The 20,646-nt window shown below is 36.0% G+C and overlaps 1 protein-coding gene across 1 annotated transcript in view; it reads left to right on the top strand.

The window, feature by feature from the left end:
• Positions 1 to 20,646, top strand: part of dcc (DCC netrin 1 receptor) — a 199,002-nt gene that overhangs the window by 85,766 nt on the left and 92,590 nt on the right. Inside the window, 3 exon segments of the mRNA XM_016524048.1 lie at positions 5,870 to 6,024; positions 6,644 to 6,673; positions 7,009 to 7,099. Coding sequence (XP_016379534.1) covers positions 5,870 to 6,024; positions 6,644 to 6,673; positions 7,009 to 7,099 — 276 coding nt within the window.

Consider the following 20,646-nt stretch of genomic DNA (forward strand, 5'->3'; position numbering starts at 1 on the left):
CTGTTCTTTTGAACTTTCTATTTATCTGTGAATCCTGAAAGATAAACTGCATCTCGGTTTCCAGAAAAATATCGTGCAGCACAACTGTTTTCAACATTGATAATAATCAGAAATGTTTCTTGAGCAGCAAATCAGCATATTAGAATGATTTCTGAAGATCATGTGACACTGAAGACTGGAGTAATGATGCTGAAAATACAGCTGCGCATCACAGAAATACATTACAGTTTAACACATATTCACATAGAAAACAGCTGTTTTACATTCTAATAATATTTTGCAATTTTTTTACTGTATTTTTGATCAAATAAATGCAGCCTTGGTGAGCAGAAGAGACTTTGTTAAAAAACTTTAACACAAGACTCCAGTGTTTCCGAGGCTCTTATACTGTGTGAATGTGCAGGTTAATACTCCTAGATGACTAAACTAATTAGTACTGAATATATCACATGTTGTTATTTCTAGTGTGCACTAGCAAGTGTACACTGACTCTAGTGGTTGAAATGGGATTGTGGTTGTTACAGTTTTTGCCTATTGCTTACACACGTTTTGCTAAATTTGGCTCATTGTGTCAAAACTACTGTGAAACGAGATTAACCGAAGGTTTGGGAAATCCAGCTACTCTAGCAAACTCTGACGGACCGGGATTGAGATTACAGGAACAAAACCCTGACCCGCTTAACCAGATTAACCACACAAACGACCCGTTCAGTGTAAATCAACATGATTATGATGACTGAATGAAATCAGCTTCAGTTTCTACTGAGCCATCTACACTATGGAGTCTAGTGTGCAGCCTAACTAGGGAGCATGTGAAGGAATCAGCAGTGCATTCAGGATGAGAATAAGTGTTTCAGATAATGAATGTTTGTTATTTCCAATCCTAACGACTCTCATTAGCCTCTTTAATAGTCCGGTTAATGATCTGAGATCACGTGAGCGGTCTGATGTTGTGTGTGTCAGGTCATGTACGGCTGATATTGATCATGTTAGTGTGTTTTTCATGCTCATGCAGTGATTTTCCCGTCAGATTATGATCTGTGACGAGGTCAGCATTGATGAGCTTCACGCTGTGCTCATTCAGAGAATCCAAAAGCACACGACAGCCAGTCAAACCAGCGGCGGATCGGTCCCGCCGTCAGACAGCGCTCCTGCATTTCATCTGCAGGTTTATTATCAGCTGGGATCAGAGCTTCAGTCACACACACGTGATGCTGGGAGTGTTTACAGTAGATACAGATTACAGTAGAAATGATCACAGACACTGAAGATATGCTGTGTTTAGATGATGTTATGATGAACATCACACACACACACCTGTAGATCAGATCCTTCAACAGCATTTATGGAAATATTACAGGTTTAACACAATATAATATATTTTTAAAAAAATTTTTGTATATATTGTTGCAATATTATTGTTAATATTAATGTAATTCTGATCTGCAAGGCTCACAGAGATGCTTCACACTCAGACGTGCCACAGCACATTAACATACACAAAACACACAGTGTGTGTATGTGTGTGTGTGTGTGTGAGAGAAAGTGTAGTGTGTGTGTGTGTGTGTGTGAGAGAGAGTGTAGTGTGTGTGTGTGTGTGTGTGTGTGTGTGTGTGTGAGAGAGAGAGAGAGAGAGTGTATGTAGTGTATGTTGTGTGTGTGAGTGTGTGTGTGTGTGTGCGTGTGTGTGAGAGCAGAGCTGTTCTTTGATTCTAATATCCTCTCCTTTCATCACTTGACACCATTAGGTCGTTCAGGTCGTGTTGTTTGTGTTCGTTCAGGTGTGTTGAGAATTAATCGCTCTATAGACAGACGCTTTCACACTGACATGAAGCCATCAGGTCAAACGCTTCCCATCAGCCTCTGCTCCATTTATAGAAGGGAGTTGGATACATATATTATTATTGTTATAGTTTTTATTTTTATATTTTCCATTGTAATTTTCATTTTAGTTACAATTTTAGAAATTCCGTGTGCATTTATTTTTTATTTTTATTTATTTTAAATTATTATTTTTTTATTTCAGTTTGGTTAATTTAGTTCAAATTAAACTGATAAATGATAAAAATCTCATTTTGAGAGATACATATATTTTTAAAAATGTATTTATTCCAGTTAACATTTACTATATTTAAAAACAAACAAAGATGTTTTAGTTTTAATTTTAGTTACCTATATGTATGCACACTAAAAATACAGTAAAAATCGTAAAAAAATAAATTTTAAATAATTCTCTGATTAATAGAAAGTTCAAAATAACAAAATATAAAATGTCTTTACTGTCACTTTTGATCAATTTAATTCAGCTTTGATCTGAAGAACACAAAATAACATATTATAGTTTTTCAGACTCTCAAAATATCCTCTTTTGAGTCGCGCAGAACAAACGTCAAACAGGTTTGAGTGACATGATGATTTCTGTGTGAACTGTCCCTTTAAGAAGCATCTTCCCGCTCCTCTGAGTCTCATAATGTTTCAGAAGTGTGTTTGATTTCATTATATGCTGTAATTGAGTATGTTGAGAGCATCATTACTGCTGTTTGGTGGTTTTTAACCCATTGTAATTGGTGAGTTAGTTCAAACCCGCCGGTGATAGAGGAGATGCCCACTTTAATGGAAATCGTTTGGGTTTAATTAGTGCAATACAGCGCAGATAAACAGTGATTTACTTAAAGGAATAGCTGACCCAAAAATTAACATGTGCTGTACATGTGCTCACCATCAGTTCATCTGAGATCAGGATGAGTTTGTTTCTTCATCAGGTTTGTAGAAATGTAGCACTGCATCAGTGTCTCAGCAATGGATGCTCTGCAGTGAATGGGTGCCGTCAGAATGAGAGTCCAAACAGCTGATAAAAACATCACAATAATCCACAAGTAATCCACAGCACTCCAGTCCATCAGTTAACATCTGGAGAAGACAAAAGCTGAAACTAATCCAGCATTAAGACGTTTTTTAATTTCAAACCATGCAGTGGCCTCGCTTATTCTCTTAGAATTGGAACAATTAAAAATTAAATTAAGTTAAGATTTGATAGTTATTATCCTTTGTTTTCCAGTGCAAATGCCGAAAGATTCTTAAATCAAGACACGTTTGGTTTCAGAAAACAGGACTCCTCATCTTCTGTCATTTTGCTTCTCAAGTATCTTGATTTCGATTCAGAAGTTTAGATAATTTTACTGGAAAACGAGAGTAAAAAAATTTTTTTGCAGTGTGATTACAAAGGAAAAGACTGACTGACATGTAAAAGAGCTCAGTTGTTTTTACATGCTGTTGTGGTGCATGTTTATGTGAAAACTATGGCATAAAAACAAACAAGGTAATTGTAACATTTAAAGCTCATAATTCTGAGCTTTTTCCCTGAAAATTGCAGGTTTATACCTTACAGTTGCAGTTTAAACTCATAATTGTGAGCTTGCATCTTGCAATCCTGCCGGAATTCTGACTTTACCTCTCGCAATGTTTCACCGTGAAAAAAAATAAAATAAATAAATAAATAAAAATAATGACTTTTTATCTCATTCTGATTTTTTCCCCTTAGAATTAGGAGGGGGGGAGTCTGAATCAGGTGATATATAGTCACAATACTTTTATACAAATCGATCGATACACTTTTTATTGTGGTTCAAACTCAGTTTCTGTGCCGGTGGAGCTGGTTTGTTAGGTGTAATGAACTGAAATAGTTTCTCAGACGAGTGCATGTGGTTTGAGTTCAGAGGGAATATTCTCATGTGTGTCTGTGTTTGTGTTTGTCTGAGTCTGTCAGAGGAGCACAGAGGCGCTCTGTCTGATCTTATTCGTCTGATCTCTGGCTCTCTGCATCCGTTTGTTTGTGTTTTTCAGACTGAAGGATAGTTTCGTTCCTTAACCAGTCATGTTAAGCATCTTAACTAGTTATGGGTTTCACCATTCTGTGTAACCATACTATCAAATATAAACAGTTGAAGCGGCTGCTGGTTTCTGAGTGCACTTAGTAGACGACACACTTCTTCATTACCTCCATGATTAGACAGCACTCACAAGAATTCTAAAATATTAATATGATAATCAAAAGTATCAGTGCAGCTTTATTGAATTTGTTTCAACAATTCAGTCATTATAATTTAAGTAAATAATTGTCAATATTTATTTTACTGAATATTATGAATAATAATAATAATAATAATAATAATTGTTGTTGTTGTTATTATTATTATTCAAGTGAATGTTTTATTTTGAATGATATATAATTATAATTATGTATATAATTATATATTATAATTAATTATAAATGAATAATGATCAATAATTCAATATTTATTTTACTCAATAAATCACATAAGCATCTAAATGATCAAAGCAACATTTTTTTTTGTCATTTTCAGTAATTACCAATATTTTAAAAATAAATTATTTTTGAAAATAAATATTAACTCAGCTGAGCTCAATGCATATGTGTAGTATTGTGTAATGAATATAAATGAACATGATATTTTGAAAAGGAATATTTTAATGTTGGGTAATTTTCAATAATAACTCATATGGTCTCGTTCTGCTGTGGTTTGTTTCTGGCTCTTCTGCAGCGTCTCACTCATTTCTCTTCTTTAAAGTGGACAAACATCACAAACCCATCTCATTCCAATCAGGCCGATGCTGGCCGTCTGAAGATGAGCGTTCAGACTGTTATTGAGATGAGGCCGATCGATACGTCATTTTCCTGCTGAAATGAGCCAGTCTGTGCTTTGACTTTATTCATGACATACGTCCATCTGCACCATCTCAGCTCGTTTAACACTTTAATGATGTGTGTGGATCTGTGTCGGTCTCTCTCAGGTTATGCTGCTCCGCTGTGGCTGCAGATTTGACCGGATTATGTTGATTTATTGGCTGAGTTTGATTTATGTGAAGCAGGAGTTCAGATCCTCTGTCTGCTGCTGATATGTTCATATTCCAGACTGCTGTGTCAGTCTCCTCTCCTCACACGAGCTCTCATATAAACACTACAGTCAGCTGTCTGCGGTCTACATAGTCTGCTGCCTTCTGAGGGAGCCTCCTCACTGCAGTGGACCCTCAGAAGTGAGCGATTTGAAGCACTCTACAAAGGCAACTTACAAATTAGAAATGCAACAAACTTTTATTTAATTTAATTTTATTATTTTCAGTTTATCTAAAGCAACTTACAAATGAGGTATACAAGAAGTTTTTATTTTATTATACAACAGTTTTTATATTATTTCATTTAATTTCATTTAATTTCATTTAATTTAATTTCAATTCAATTCAATTCAATTCATTTCCATTCAATTCAATTCCATTCAATTCAATTTAATTCAATTCAATTTCATTCCATTTCATTTCATTTCATTTCTATTCTATTGTTCAGAAAATGCTTTTATCTAAAGCAACTTACAAATGAGGGATACAAAAAGTTTATTTTATTTTATTATACAACAGTGTTTATTTTGTTTTGTTTTATCTTATTTTATTTTATTTTGTTTTACCTTATTTCATTTCATTTCATTTTTAATTTAATTTAATTTAATTTTATTTTATTTAATTTTATTTTATTTTATTTTATTTTATTTTATTTTCAGAAAATGCTTTTATCTAAAGCAACTTACAAATGAGGAATACAACAACATTTTATTTTATTTTATTATCTAAAACATGCTTTTATAAAAAGTGACTTACAATTGAGGAATACAGCAGTTAATATAGATTATATTTCATGCACATTTACATTTCTTCATTTAACAGACAAATGAGGAAAACAACAAAGCATCAGACATTGAATGAAAGTCTCAGATCATAATAGATTCCTCTAGAGTTTGATGCAGATGCATGTGATGATCCTGTGATGTTTATGGTGTCTCTCTCTCTCTGTTCTCAGTGCCTCCTCAGTTCCTCAGCTACCCGTCGAACACGTATGCGTATGAAAGCACGGACATCGAGATGGAGTGTGCCGTGGCGGGAAACCCGCAGCCCACCGTCCGCTGGGTGAAGAACGGAGAGGCCGTCATTCCCAGCGACTACTTCCAGATCGTGGTGAGAAATACAGCTAGTGTTTGGAGGAAGTTTGTTTGGTTCAGATCACTAGGATTAGAATTTACATTTACATTTAGTCGTTAGCAGACGCTTTTATCCAAAGCGGACAATGAAGCAATCAAAATCAACAAAAGAGCAATAATATGCAAGTGCTATAACAAATCTCAGTTAGCTTAACACAGTACACGCAGAATTCATTCATTCATTCCTATTTATTTATTTGTTTGTTCCTTTCTTATTCATTCACTGGTTCTCATGCATTTATTTATTCATTTATTTTTATTAATTTAGTCATTCATCATCATCATCATCTATTTATTTATTTGTATTTATTATTCATATTTATTTTATTTAATTGTTTTAATTATTAATTTTTATGTATTCATTCATTCATTCATGTTTATTTATTTGTATGATTAATTATATCATTTTTATTTTAATGTATTACTTTTATTCATATTGAAATATCTTACGAGAAACTTATTGTTATTTTTTTTGTTGTTGTTTTTTCTCTATCTCTCTGTAATGTGCTAATATATCATAAGTGCATGAGCCCATTTAAGCTCACATGTGAGAAGGTCCTGAAGTCTGATGATTGTCATGTGTGTCTGGTCTGCAGGAGGGCGGTCATCTCCAGATTCTGGGTCTGGTTCGCTCAGACGAGGGTTTCTATCAGTGTATCGCTGAGAACGAGGCGGGAAACAGTGTGTGTGTGTGTGTGTGTGAGTGAGAAAGCATTTGTTTCAGAGGACGTGCGTTTGTGAGGTTTAGTCTTGAGATCCGGATCTGTGTGATCTCTGAGAGATTTCCCAGAATGCCGTGCTGTGCGTGTAGAGCACTGATCCAGGGCTTTATCTGAAGAGAGACAGTGATGTAGAGATGATGTTCTGCTGGTGTTCAAATGAGTGAGATTCTGTCTGAACCTGCCGTGACTGTCATACGGAACGACTGCTTTCTGCTTATATACACCGATGCATTAGGAAGCTCCGCTCAGACGAGGGTTTCTATCAGTGTATCGCTGAGAACGAGGCGGGAAACAATCAGGCGATGGCTCAACTCATCCTGCTGCAGCCCGGTAAGATCCAACACACTGGACACGCTCATATGCTGATCTGAGACCTGTGAGCGTCCTTCATCTGCACGCTTGCACACGCAGTGTGTGTGTGTGTGTGTGAGAGAGAGAGAGAGAGAGAGGGTGTGTGTGTGTGTGTGTGTGTGCGAGAGAGGGTGTGTGTGTGTGTGTGTGTGTGTGGGTGAGTGAGAGAGAGGTTCAAATGAGTGAGATTCTGTCTGAACCTGCCGTGACTGTCATACGGAACGACTGCTTTCTGCTTATATACACCGATGCATTAGGAAGCTCCGCCTCCAGTCTAATTTCATTGGTCAGCCAAGTTTCTGCCAAAATACCACAATTACCACTAGGGTTGGGGAAAGTTAAAAGTAATGCATTACAATACTGCATTACTCCTTAAAAAGGTAACTAATTACATGACTTAGTTACTTTTTATGAAAAGTAATGTGTTACGTTACTTTCGCATTACTTTTTAAACCTGGGCTGGGCTTGCTTGATAGTTTTTAATATAAAAAGTTTTATTTTTAGCTATTGTAAAAGCCCTTTGACACCAAAGGTGAAATTAATACGCCTCAGGCTGAAGGAAATGTAAATTCACATATTTAATTAATTGCATGTTTACCTCATATTCCTGAGGTTTGCATTTCACTGTTTTTATTGATTTTGAGGAATACTGAATCTATTTTTGTGCATGTTCACACAGCGCACACAACGCCTCTGCACTCACTCCTGATTTCTCTCAACATGGCAACACGAGAGCTGTCATTCAATATATGGGAAACAAAGTAACTTGCATTACTTATTTGAAAAAGGAACTCAGTTATTTTCTTGTAAATTAAAAACTAATGCATTACTTTACTAGTTACTTGTAATGCGCCCAACACTGGTTACTACTGTTTATTACATTTACATTTATTCCTTTATGTCTTTGTGAGAGAGAGAGAGAGAGAGAGAGAGTGTGTGTGTGTGTGTGTGTGTGTGTGTGTGTGTATGTCGGCTCAGTAACACAAACACACACACACACACACTGAGGTAGTTAAGCGCTGCGTCACATGCTGATTTCCTGCAGCTTATGTGTTTATGGGCCTGTAACGAGGTTTCGTTCATTCACTCGCTTTCTGCAGGGCTTTCATCTGAGAACTTTCATCATGTTCTTCATGATTTTGAGGGTTTGGGAGCAGACATGTGATATTTGTATGTTAGTTACTTCACTTGTCAGTAGAAATTCTAAAAATTAGAATGCATTAAATGAATCAAAAGTGGCAGTAAAGACATTTATAATGTTTCAAAATATTTATATTTCAAATAAATGCTGTTCGTTTGAACTTTCTATTTCACGGTTTCCACATAAATATTGGACAGTACAACTGTTTTCAACATTGATAATAATCAGAAATGTTTCTTGAGCAGCAAATCAGCATATTAGAATGATTTCTGAAGATCATGTGACACTGAAGACTGGAGTAATGATGCTGAAAATACAGCTGCGCATCACAGAAATAAATTACAGTTTAACAGATATTCACACAGAAAACAGCTGTTTTACATTCTAATAATATTTCACTTTGACCGTATTTTTGATCAAATAAACGCAGCTTTGTTGAGCAGAAGAGACTTCTTTCAGAAACATTACAAAATGTTACCGACCTCAAACATTTGAACGGTAGTATTTATTTCAAAATATACCAGAATATATTGCTAATATAGATAATATAGAAGTTTTCAAAAATGTAAAGTTTCCCTTAGCTGCATATAGTTGCATGGGATCATCAGTCACTGTAGTAAGTGAAGTTGAACCTCAAACTTTCCTTTAAAGTGACTGCAAACATCTGCTGTGAAACACACTGATATACGCACACACGTACAGCATTAGTGTGTGTTTGTGGGAGGTTTGGGATCAATCTGTCTGCCGCAAATGCAACTTCTGCCAAAAACCATCTGCTGTTGATAAATGTCTCCCACAGAAATGTGAGAAGATTAAAAATACCTGAATCACAATGTCATGTCAATCAAAAAACTATTAGCGGCAGTTTGAAACTCAAGCGAAGGTTTTAATTAAGCAAGAATGAGAGTAAAGCTCTGCGGTTCCTCTGCGGTTCCTACTGTTTTAATCACGGATCCCTGCGGTAAACATCGCAGACGGCGCCTGCATTCACTGCGCAGAAACAGCAGTTGCCATGGCACGACTACAGCACGAGCGGAGCTGTGATTTTTAACAGGGTTTATGAGAGCCTGGTGTTCAGACGTCCCATAATGCCAGTAGAGAGACGCTCGCAGTCTCATTAATGCTGTCAGCACTTAACAAAAGCACTATAGAGTTAAGGATCACACACTCTATTAAATTCAATAGCTGTCCTGACAGACACACAAAAGCTGCTCTCTATGGAGCCTGAGTGTAAACTCAATCCATCCCAGATAAATGAGACAAGGATGAGACCAGAGGAGGTGATCTGAGACAAGGGTGAGACGAGAGGAGACGCTGTGAGACGAGGGTGAGAGCAGAAGAGACGCTCTGAGATGAGGGTGAGACCAATTTATTTCAAAATATACCAGAATATATTGCTAATATAGATAATATAGAAGTTTTCAAAAATGTAAAGTTTCCCTTAGCTGCATATAGTTGCATGGGATCATCAGTCACTGTAGTAAGTGAAGTTGAACCTCAAACTTTCCTTTAAAGTGACTGCAAACATCTGCTGTGAAACACACTGATATACGCACACACGTACAGCATTAGTGTGTGTTTGTGGGAGGTTTGGGATCAATCTGTCTGCCGCAAATGCAACTTCTGCCAAAAACCATCTGCTGTTGATAAATGTCTCCCACAGAAATGTGAGAAGATTAAAAATACCTGAATCACAATGTCATGTCAATCAAAAAACTATTAGCGGCAGTTTGAAACTCAAGCGAAGGTTTTAATTAAGCAAGAATGAGAGTAAAGCTCTGCGGTTCCTCTGCGGTTCCTACTGTTTTAATCACGGATCCCTGCGGTAAACATCGCAGACGGCGCCTGCATTCACTGCGCAGAAACAGCAGTTGCCATGGCACGACTACAGCACGAGCGGAGCTGTGATTTTTAACAGGGTTTATGAGAGCCTGGTGTTCAGACGTCCCATAATGCCAGTAGAGAGACGCTCGCAGTCTCATTAATGCTGTCAGCACTTAACAAAAGCACTATAGAGTTAAGGATCACACACTCTATTAAATTCAATAGCTGTCCTGACAGACACACAAAAGCTGCTCTCTATGGAGCCTGAGTGTAAACTCAATCCATCCCAGATAAATGAGACAAGGATGAGACCAGAGGAGGTGATCTGAGACAAGGGTGAGACGAGAGGAGACGCTGTGAGACGAGGGTGAGAGCAGAAGAGACGCTCTGAGATGAGGGTGAGACCAGAGGAGACAATCTGAGATGAAAATGAGACCAGAGAAGATGATTTGAGACAAGGGTGAGACCAGAGGAGACGCTCTGAGATGAGGGTGAGACCAGAGGAGACGCTGTGAGACGAGGGTGAGACCAGAGGAGACACTCTGACACGAGGTTCAGACCAGAGGAGACGCTGTGAGACGAGGGTGAGACCAGAGGAGACGCTCTGAGATGAAAATGAGACCAGAGAAGATGATTTGAGACAAGGGTGAGACCAGAGGAGACGCTCTGAGATGAGAATGGGACCAGAGGAGACACTGTGAGACAAGGTTGACACAAGAGGAGACGCTGTGAGACTAGGATGATACCAGAGGAGATGCTGTGAGACGAGGATGAGACCAGAGGAGATGCTGTGAGACGAGGATGCGACCAGAGGAGACACTCTGACATGAGGATGACACCAGAGGAGACACTCTGAGACTAGGATGAGTCCAGAGGAGAAACTGTGAGACGAGGATGACACCAGAGGAGGCACTGAAGAGACCAGAAGAGACGCTCTGTGACCAGAGGAGACACTCTGAGATGAGGATGAGACCAGAGGAGACGCTGTGAGATGATGAGGAGTCCAGAGGAGACACTGTGAGACGAGGATGACACCAGAGGAGACACTGATGAGACCAGAGGAGATGCTCTGAGAACTGATGAGACACTGTGAGACGAGGATGAGACCAGAGGAGACACTGATGAGACCAGAGGAGATGCTCTGAGACCTGATGAGACACTGTGAGACGAGGATGAGACCAGAGGAGACACTGTGGGACGAGGGTGAGACCAGAGGAGATGCTGTGAGACGAGAGTGAGAAAAGAGGAGACAATGTGAGACAATGATGAGATGCTCTGAGACACCGATGAGACCAGAGGATACACTCTGAGATGAGGATGAGTCTCATTACATCCAGGCCAGGGTTATTAAAGTTAACTAAAACTGAACCATTAAATCGATTAAAACCATTACATCTTATCTGAAATAAAATAAACATTAACTGAGATGTATGCAAAAATGACAATAAGAATATTACTAAAGCTTTAGCTAAAACTCAAACTCAAACTAAAATTAAAACCATTAAAACTTGTTACTTGAAATAAAATAAACACTAAAAATAACTAAAAATTATAATATTTATATTAAAAAAAACTTGCCACTTGCAAGGCAACAATAATTCATGTTGTTTAACGTGATGTACTAAAATAACTAAAAATAAGACAAAAAATATTAATAAAACAAAAAAGCCTAAGGCAAACAAAATTACTAAACCTTTATTTAAAATTGGAATGAAAAATATAAACTACAGTAGCATCTCAATGATAGCACTGACAGAGTCAGGTTTCTAAACAGTTCTGATAAAAAAGGTTTGAAGCCTTTAAATGAATGTGTGTTTACCAACGATCAGATGTTTCTTTATCATTGGTGTTTGTATCTATGATTTGTGATGAGATGAAGACGTGAGTGATTCGCAGAGCTGTCAGTAAAATCCCAATCCACACACTCACACAGATCCAGGCCGGGGTTTGAGTCGGACAGCAGTGCAGCAAGACTGAGACTTAAACACATGAAACACTCAGATGGAGAATGACTCAGTTAATCTATAGCGCTCTATACAGTACAGATTCTCAAAACAGGAAAATAACAGTATTAATGTGGAAAAATTAATAAATTATTAAACAAATTCAAATTCAGCTTTAAAGCAGCTCTACAGAAGAAAATAGAGTCATTATTCAGATCAATTCAGTTCTAGTTTTGTTCTCATCTGATAGTGTCCGTGCAGTTAAATTGTTAATATTACTGAATAATCATTATGTTTTTAACCTTTTAACCCCCTAGCCTCTGTTCCAAACCCTAGTGAGCTCCCTAAGTAGGCGTCACTTCCAGTACCATTATAATTCTGACGCTGATTCTGGTTTAACACTAAAAGAGCAGATGAATTCAGCTCAGGGAAGCACTGATTCAGTGCATTAGGATATATTTGTTTAAAATGCCTCTTTCACTCATCGTTCTCTGTGCTGTGAATCATTATGCTTTATTTCAGTGATGCTCCCTCGGAATGCTTCTATGTAGGTGGCTCACTAGTGTTTGGAACACAGCGTGTCTCTCTGCAAGAGAGTGTTTCTATCCTTTAATCTCATCTGTGTAATTAACAGTCTGTGGCTCAGGGAAGCACTGATTCAGTGCATTAGGTTATATTTGTTTAAAATGCCTCTTTCACTCATCGTTCTCTGTGCTGTGAATCATTATGCTTTATTTCAGTGATGCTCCCTCGGAATGCTTCTATGTAGGTGGCTCACTAGTGTTTGGAACACAGCGTGTCTCTCTGCAAGAGAGTGTTTCTATCCTTTAATCTCATCTGTGTAATTAACAGTCTGTGAATTCATTATCATAGTCACTTTAATAAGACACACGAATCAACACAAACTGTTTCATATATTTATGATTATTCTATCATCTGGACGGATTTACTGGATCAGATACATGAAATATTCATCTTATTCTGTGACACACACACACACACACGCACGCACGCACGCACACACACACACACACACATACACACACACATATACAGTATATTATAATATTTCTGTTTAAAGTTTTAGTAATTTGCTGTGTGTTTTTGTCAATTTTATTAGTTTTTTTAATTTAGTTTTTAGTTTTTATTTGTTGTTGTTTTAGTCTATTACACTTCATATAAACAACAGAAGAGTGTGGTATGTCCTCATTTACAAGACAAGCTTTTGTACTTGTAATTTAATGATTTTTTTTTGTAATTGTGCTTGTGTCCAACACTGGATTGACCAACACATGGGTCTGGAGATCGGTGTTAAATCTCACAGAAACAAAAGCTCCGGGTGTTTGTCAGCAGCGTCTGCTCTTTTGTTGGGTGTGTGAGTGTTTTCTCTCAGGACGTGTCAGCCGAGGCTGATGGGCGGCTCCGCCGGGAATCATGGGACATCTTTAGGAATGCAAATGCTGCTGTCTGAGTGACGGGATGAAATCAGCCGCTCTGTTCTCTTCCCCTCGATCTGTCTGTGTCTCTCTCTCATGCCGCAGCAGTCGTAGCTATAAACACGCCGGTCGTGTTGCTCAATAATTCATGTGCAATAATAGAAAAGCTGCGATTGCTTATTTGTATTTAAACAGGCTTGAGTGCAGCTACAGGAACCCCACACAGCCCTGCGCTTCACTACAAGATGCCTTTTGTGCTGAAATGTCTCATTTGCACATTTATTGTTGTGTGTTTGAGATGTTCACATCTACAGCTGCTTCACTCCTCCATTACCAGCGCTTTGTGGAATTCTGTTATCAGTAGAAATACGTCAGGCTTTGCTTTAACGCTGCTTCTTTTTCCCGTCTGAGTGTGTCTAATGCGGTAACCAGTGCTGTTTGAATTTATATTGCGGTGAATTCAGAGCGGTTATGTTTCGTGTTTTTTAATAGATGTGAAAGCAAGACTGATGTGTGTGTGTCTGTTCAGTCATTCAAGACCATAAAACACGGTCAATATATCTTTCTGAAATTACAGAGCACAAAAACTCCAAAATGCATGTTTTATGATGATTAAACGTTTGATTTAAGCAATTAAATCAGCTGGACTGTGCCTCATCTTCAGAGTTTGAGTTGAATTTGAAATGATGCAGAATTGCAATTGGATTTTGAATGTATTTTTTTTCTCTCTGTGATTTCACAAAGCCTTCTTTGAAAGGTTAAAAAGCCATTTTTAGGTTTATAGGCAATGGATAAATGTTTCAAATGGTTACATTTAATTTCAAGTTGAAGTTCTAAAATAACTAAAAGTAAGTGTACTACAACTAAAAATTCATAAAATCTATGTTGACAAAAAAAACTAATAAAAATGACAAAACACAGAAAATTACTAAAAATTTTAATGTAAAAAATAATTTTAAAAAAATTTAAAATTAAAATGAATAACAATAAAATGCATATTAAACAAAAAATATCAAAATGAAAACTAATTTAAAATATTTACAAAAACTGTAATAGTACATCAATGATGTTATATACTGTATGATATGTATAATGCACTATAAAAATAATTTTTGAAGTTTAGATTATAAAATGCATGCCTATAGATATTAATTTAGTTGTATTTAGTATATTCAGTCATATTTAATACTTTAACCTACACTGTTCTCTGTCCTCTGCACTGCTAGGAAATTTCACAATTAATCACTTAGAAACGAAAAGTAACACGTTGAATTAAATTGGAAATTTTGAAACTGTATTTTCTTGTAAAATGTGACCTTTGCTTTATTTACAACTTAGAGAAGTCATTTCTACAGTGTTTTAGCCACAGCCTGCATGAATATTTGTTTATTTCCCAGAATGCATCACCTGTACAGTTCTTTGAATTGTAGCTCATTAAATTCCTCTTCCTGTGGTTCCAGTTAAGTTTCCTGTGTCTGATTTGGTTCACGCTCACAGCTGGGTTTGTGATTCTGTTTGTTCAGGTCACTGCAGTGTTAACAGTGCTTCGTTTGCCGGAGGGAACCGCTGGCTTTCTTTCCTTCCTCAGACGAGGATTAAAGACCAACGCTTCTGTTTCTGGATGTTTGTAAAAGCCTAGATATATTTGCAGTTCCATATTCCTGTCAGTCCTCCAGAAACACAGCTGACTGTGACTGTGTCCAATGCTTAATGCTAGCAATTGCTGATTAAGATGCAAACTGTGGACTCTTTGGAACATGGTAACTAGGGTTGGGTATTGTTTGAATTTGATCAATTCCAATTGCGATTCCGATTCTGCTCATTGATTCCGATTCTATTTGATTCCCAGTTTTGATTCCAATGTGGTTAAAAAAAGAAACATTTAGATATCAAATATATTCATTCTGTGTCTCTTTTTGCAAAACATTTAATTGCTGCTGAATCACACGAACAAAAATCAGCCGGCTTCATAAAAACTGGACTCGAGTAAGAGCTGCTTGTGTGCACAATAGAGCTGCATGATTCTGAATAAATTGAGTCTTTTTTTTTTTATTAATGTTGTAGTTTTCTAACAATTCTGAAGAAAAAAATATTAGACAAGTAAACAAAATTTCATGGAATTTATGAATGGAATGATTCAAAGACTCACTCAAGATTCACTTGTTTCATTACTGGACGAATCAGTGTTTTTAAATGAATCTCTTGAATGAATGAATCAAAGACAAATACATTTTTAACAGCCCCTTTTCACCACCTAAACAAAAGATGTGCACACTGGAATTGACAGGCGGAATAGAATTTTTAATTTTACAACGAGTATCCGATTCCTGACCTTAAGTTTCCGATTCTGGAATTGCAATTGATTTTCAATTCCCAACCCTAATGGTAACTGGTTTCTGTCTGGTCATTAACCGGTCAAGCAGCTAGTATGACCTATCCCAGAGCGTCTACCATCTCCTCCCATCAGGAGCGGTGTTTGACACGGAAACACGGAGGCTGTGTTTCATGTAAATGGATTTGCCGAAGCTGAATTATTCATGGGCGCTCCACTGACAGACACAATAAGCCGGTGCTGGCGAACGGAAGCAGGCCGAGGATACAGAAGCGTGTTTGTGTCTGCTTCGTTATGACGCTGGCTCTAACAAGGAACTGGACTGATAACGAGCAGATCAGTTGAACTCAGCATCTCTGCTTTACTTTAACATTACGACAGCAGGATGAACTGGAACAGATTCATCTCTGTGTTGATTGAACTCTTGATGAGAGCGGACGGGTTATTTATTAGCCGCAGACGTGTGTCGGACAGATCTGTGTGTTCTCTGGATATTGTGGTCATTTCTAGATGATTGAGGTTTGATGGGTCTCATTTCCACAGATATGATAGAAATGGTTCAGCTCCATCAGATCTCAGCATCATAATCCAGGTTCAGGTGTGTGTGTGTGCTGGTTTTCACTACGGTATGGGAAATGTCCCCATGGATGGGTTTATAGTGTCCACAAATGTCCCCACATGTATAGTAATACCACAAAATGTTTGACCGAGTGGGGACATTTTTTTTTGGGGGGGGGGGGTCCCTATGAGGCAACAAGCTTGTAAATCACACAGAATGAAGTTTTCTGAGAATCTAAAAATGCCTGCAGTTGTGTGTGAAGGGTAGGTTTCGGGTAAGGGGATAGAAAATACAGTTTGTACAGTAGAAAAACCAATTTATGCATTTAATTTTAAGCATTAGTCGACTAATCGCACGTTTATTAATAAACCATTTCAATCATAATGATGAGCCTTTAATTGCCTACATAGCCTAATAAGCAGACACATAAAGCGTGCCGCAGCACACCAGCAGAAGTAGTCTAAAGATTATGAACGTGTCAGGGTAAAACAGCGAGGAGGCTGCATTCATATTTTAATAATTTATTGATAAACTAGTGTTTTCTGTTTTTTCGGCTCAAGTCGGCGACACTGACTCGTCATCTCCGCAGTATTGGCTGCGCCTGTATGTATGTTTCATACGGATTACATAATCTGAGAATATTTGTTTTCCGTTTGAATTGGTTCATTTGAAAGTAGATATTTTGCTCTCTATAGATATATTTTTCGTCTGTAAGGCAAACATGCACAGAGTTTCGGAGTTTCGCGCTCAAGTTCACAGAGACCGAGACGGCAGAAAGCGCATCCTGTTTGCTTTCATTATTTTATAAAAGCGCAATGTTTTGTTGTTATTGTGAGTGCACACAAATAAACGTAGAGTCTTTACAGATTCGAAAGATGTACAGTATTACTCTTATCTGTATGACCAAAAATTTATTTTAAGAGTGCTACGTTTCAGCTTCCACACTCCGCACAGACACTTGAATAGCACACATTTTTCTAGGTTAACATTAGATTGAGCGCCACTAGATTTAATCACCGCTTCCTGTGGAAATAAAGTTTTTTTTTTCTGCGACTAAGCGACTAATACAATTTTGGTCAACCAAGCCTCTTCTCGTCGACTGACAGTTAGTCGACTATTAGGGGGCAACTCTACATAATGCACAGGGTTATATTATTTATCATCATCAAAAATTTTCTACTTTTGTCCTATTACACAATTACGCAATAATTATACATAATTTTACATATACCAATATTACATAACCAAATAAGGTTTAGACCGGGGGTCTCATATTTCCAAATTTCATTCGAAAGTGACTGAGAGCTAGCCATCTTATACAATTCTTACATTTCTTAAATATCAATTTAAACTGTCATTCATGGTATTGTTAAAACATTAAAAACTTTTATGTCAAAAACCAACGAATAAAATTAGCGGCACTATGCACTTTTTCTTCGTATAAACATTAAAATAAAAAGCATTAAAAAGGTGGCAAGATTTTAAACTAACAAAAAGTATTCATAACATGTTAACATCATAACACATAACATATCTACTGACATGTACTACATGTTTACATACATGTAAAATGTTGACCAAAAAAATTATAGACCTCACATTTCATAAGGATGAGTCAGAATGATCAATTATTTTATCTGCTCCATAAGCAGTTCTGCATAAGCTAATATGCATTCTAAAAATCTCAACACTTCGGATAACAGGTAGCCTATTTTTCATCGACCGGTTAAGATTTACAACAAACATTTGTTCAGATTTTCGCATTGGTTTGAACAAAACGGCAGACAGGCTGAATGAGAATGTAATTCCACTGTCTGACAGCAGGTGGCGCTTAAAGAACAGCAGAAATAGAGCTGTTTCCCTAAACAAAGCAGCACTGCATTTATAAACACTGCTTTATTACACATTACACACTGGGAAGATGAAAAGCAAATGCCTTAGAATCTTTTCTGAAGACAGTTGGTTCCCTGTTATGCATTCATACAATTAATTCAATCATACATGATTTCATATAATTTCTCTCAGCAGTGCCTTCAGTCATGTTTTCACACAAAACAAACCTACTCTGCGTGTTGCACCTGTGTGAGACTCTTACTAACTTTGCTTAACTCTGAGGCTTATAGGCTAATAAAATTAAAAAATAATAAATCATATACGGGTTTAATGATAATTTAAATAAAAAACTGGAAAATTAAAACATAATGTCAAAACAAATAATTAATTTGCATTGGAGGGGGTGGGACACCTGTCTATATTAGCTCACTCTGATTGGATGAAAAGTGTCTCTTGGTGAGCCTTCTCCAATCAGGCGATGTGGTGGAGATGCTTCAGCTTTTTTTAAGTGCACAAACGTCACTTCCACTACTAAATTTAATCTACATAAATGATGCAAAAACAACAGTTACTTAATTAACATTTCTTATGACCTTTATACAGAACTGCAAATCACACCTTATATACCTTACACCGTTTCATAGATTTCATGAACAAAGTATTCATTTGGAGTTACATATACACGTATATGTGTGTATATATATATATATATTCCCTTGGAAATATATATATTTCCTTTAAATTTTAAAGTATTAGTAATTTCATTATGTTTTTGTCCTTTTTTTATCAGTTTTAAATTTTCGGAAATTTTTGTTTCTGCAGTTATTTTATTTAGTTATTTTGTTTATTTCGTTTTTTTGTTATTTTAGTACTTCTGGTTAAACTAAATAAAAATTAGAAATGTTGCATTGGCATTGTAAATAAGTGTTATAATAAGTTATAATAAAGAAATAAGTTTTTAAAACATTTTGTTTAGTTAATGTTTATTTTATGTAATTAATTTTTTATATTAGGTTTTTACAATTAGCTACACATTTTTTTTTTTTTGACTCTTACTAACTTTGCTTAACTCTGAGGCTTATAGGCTAATAAAATTAAAAAATAATAAATCATATACGGGTTTAATGATAATTTAAATAAAAAACTGGAAAATTAAAACATAATGTCAAAACAAATAATTAATTTGCATTGGAGGGGGTGGGACACCTGTCTATATTAGCTCACTCTGATTGGATGAAAAGTGTCACTTCCACTACTAAAATGTAATCTACATAAATGATGCAAAAACAACAGTTACTTAACATTTCTTATGACCTTTATACAGAACTGCAAATCACACCTTATATACCTTACACCGTTTCATAGATTTCATGAACAAAGTATTCATTTGGAGTTACATATACACGTATATGTGTGTATATATATATATATATTCCCTTGGAAATATATATATTTCCTTGAAATTTTAAAGTATTAGTAATTTCATTATGTTTTTGTCCTTTTTTTATCAGTTTTAAATTTTCGGAAATTTTTGTTTCTGCAGTTATTTTATTTAGTTATTTTGTTTATTTCGTTTTTTTGTTATTTTAGTACTTCTGGTTAAACTAAATAAAAATTAGAAATGTTGCATTGGCATTGTAAATAAGTGTTATAATAAGTTATAATAAAGAAATAAGTTTTTAAAACATTTTGTTTAGTTAATGTTTATTTTATGTAATTAATTTTTTATATTAGGTTTTTACAATTAGCTACACATTTTTTTTTTTTTTAAGTTGTGAGGTTTCAAAGATTTTTGGAGTACATTTTACAAGAAAATACTATTTCAGTTTTTCAACTTCAAAATTTCATGTCTAATTCAATGTGTTATTTGCCAATTCTTTATCATTGGGTGTGAAATTAACCAGCAATTTCAGAAATTTGCTAGTATTTCAGTAAAATTTAAATAAAAATGGTTTCTACCATAAAAATTAGAAATGTTGCATTGGCATTGTAAATAACTGTTATAATAAGTTATAATAAAGAAATACGTTTTTAAAACATTTTGTTTAGTTAATGTTTATTTTATGTCATTTTTTTTTAGGTTAGGGTTTTTACATTTAGCTACACATTTTTTTTTTAAGTTGTGAGGTTTCAAAGATTTTTGGAGTACATTTTACAAGAAAATACTATTTCAGTTTTTCAACTTGTCGAAATTGCAATTTGTAATTGTGAAATTTGCTTGCAATTTCTGAATGAAAGTAATTTCTACACCAAATTCTAGTTCTGATTTTCTTCTTTCTTCTCAAATCAGTCATTCACTGTATTTGAATTAGTTTTTTTTATAAATCACAATGATTGGTCACTTCACCTGTCAATCAGGCGGTCTCTCTCTGGGTGGGTGGGTCTGGTCCGGAGTCAGCTGTGAACTGGACTGGACTGTTTTCCACACTGATGGGATTTTCAGTGGATCTCACAGTCG

The sequence above is a fragment of the Sinocyclocheilus rhinocerous genome, unplaced genomic scaffold (assembly GCF_001515625.1).
Source record: "Sinocyclocheilus rhinocerous isolate Xijiao unplaced genomic scaffold, SAMN03320098_v1.1 scaffold991, whole genome shotgun sequence".
In the NCBI taxonomy this organism is placed as follows: Eukaryota; Metazoa; Chordata; class Actinopteri; order Cypriniformes; family Cyprinidae; genus Sinocyclocheilus; species Sinocyclocheilus rhinocerous.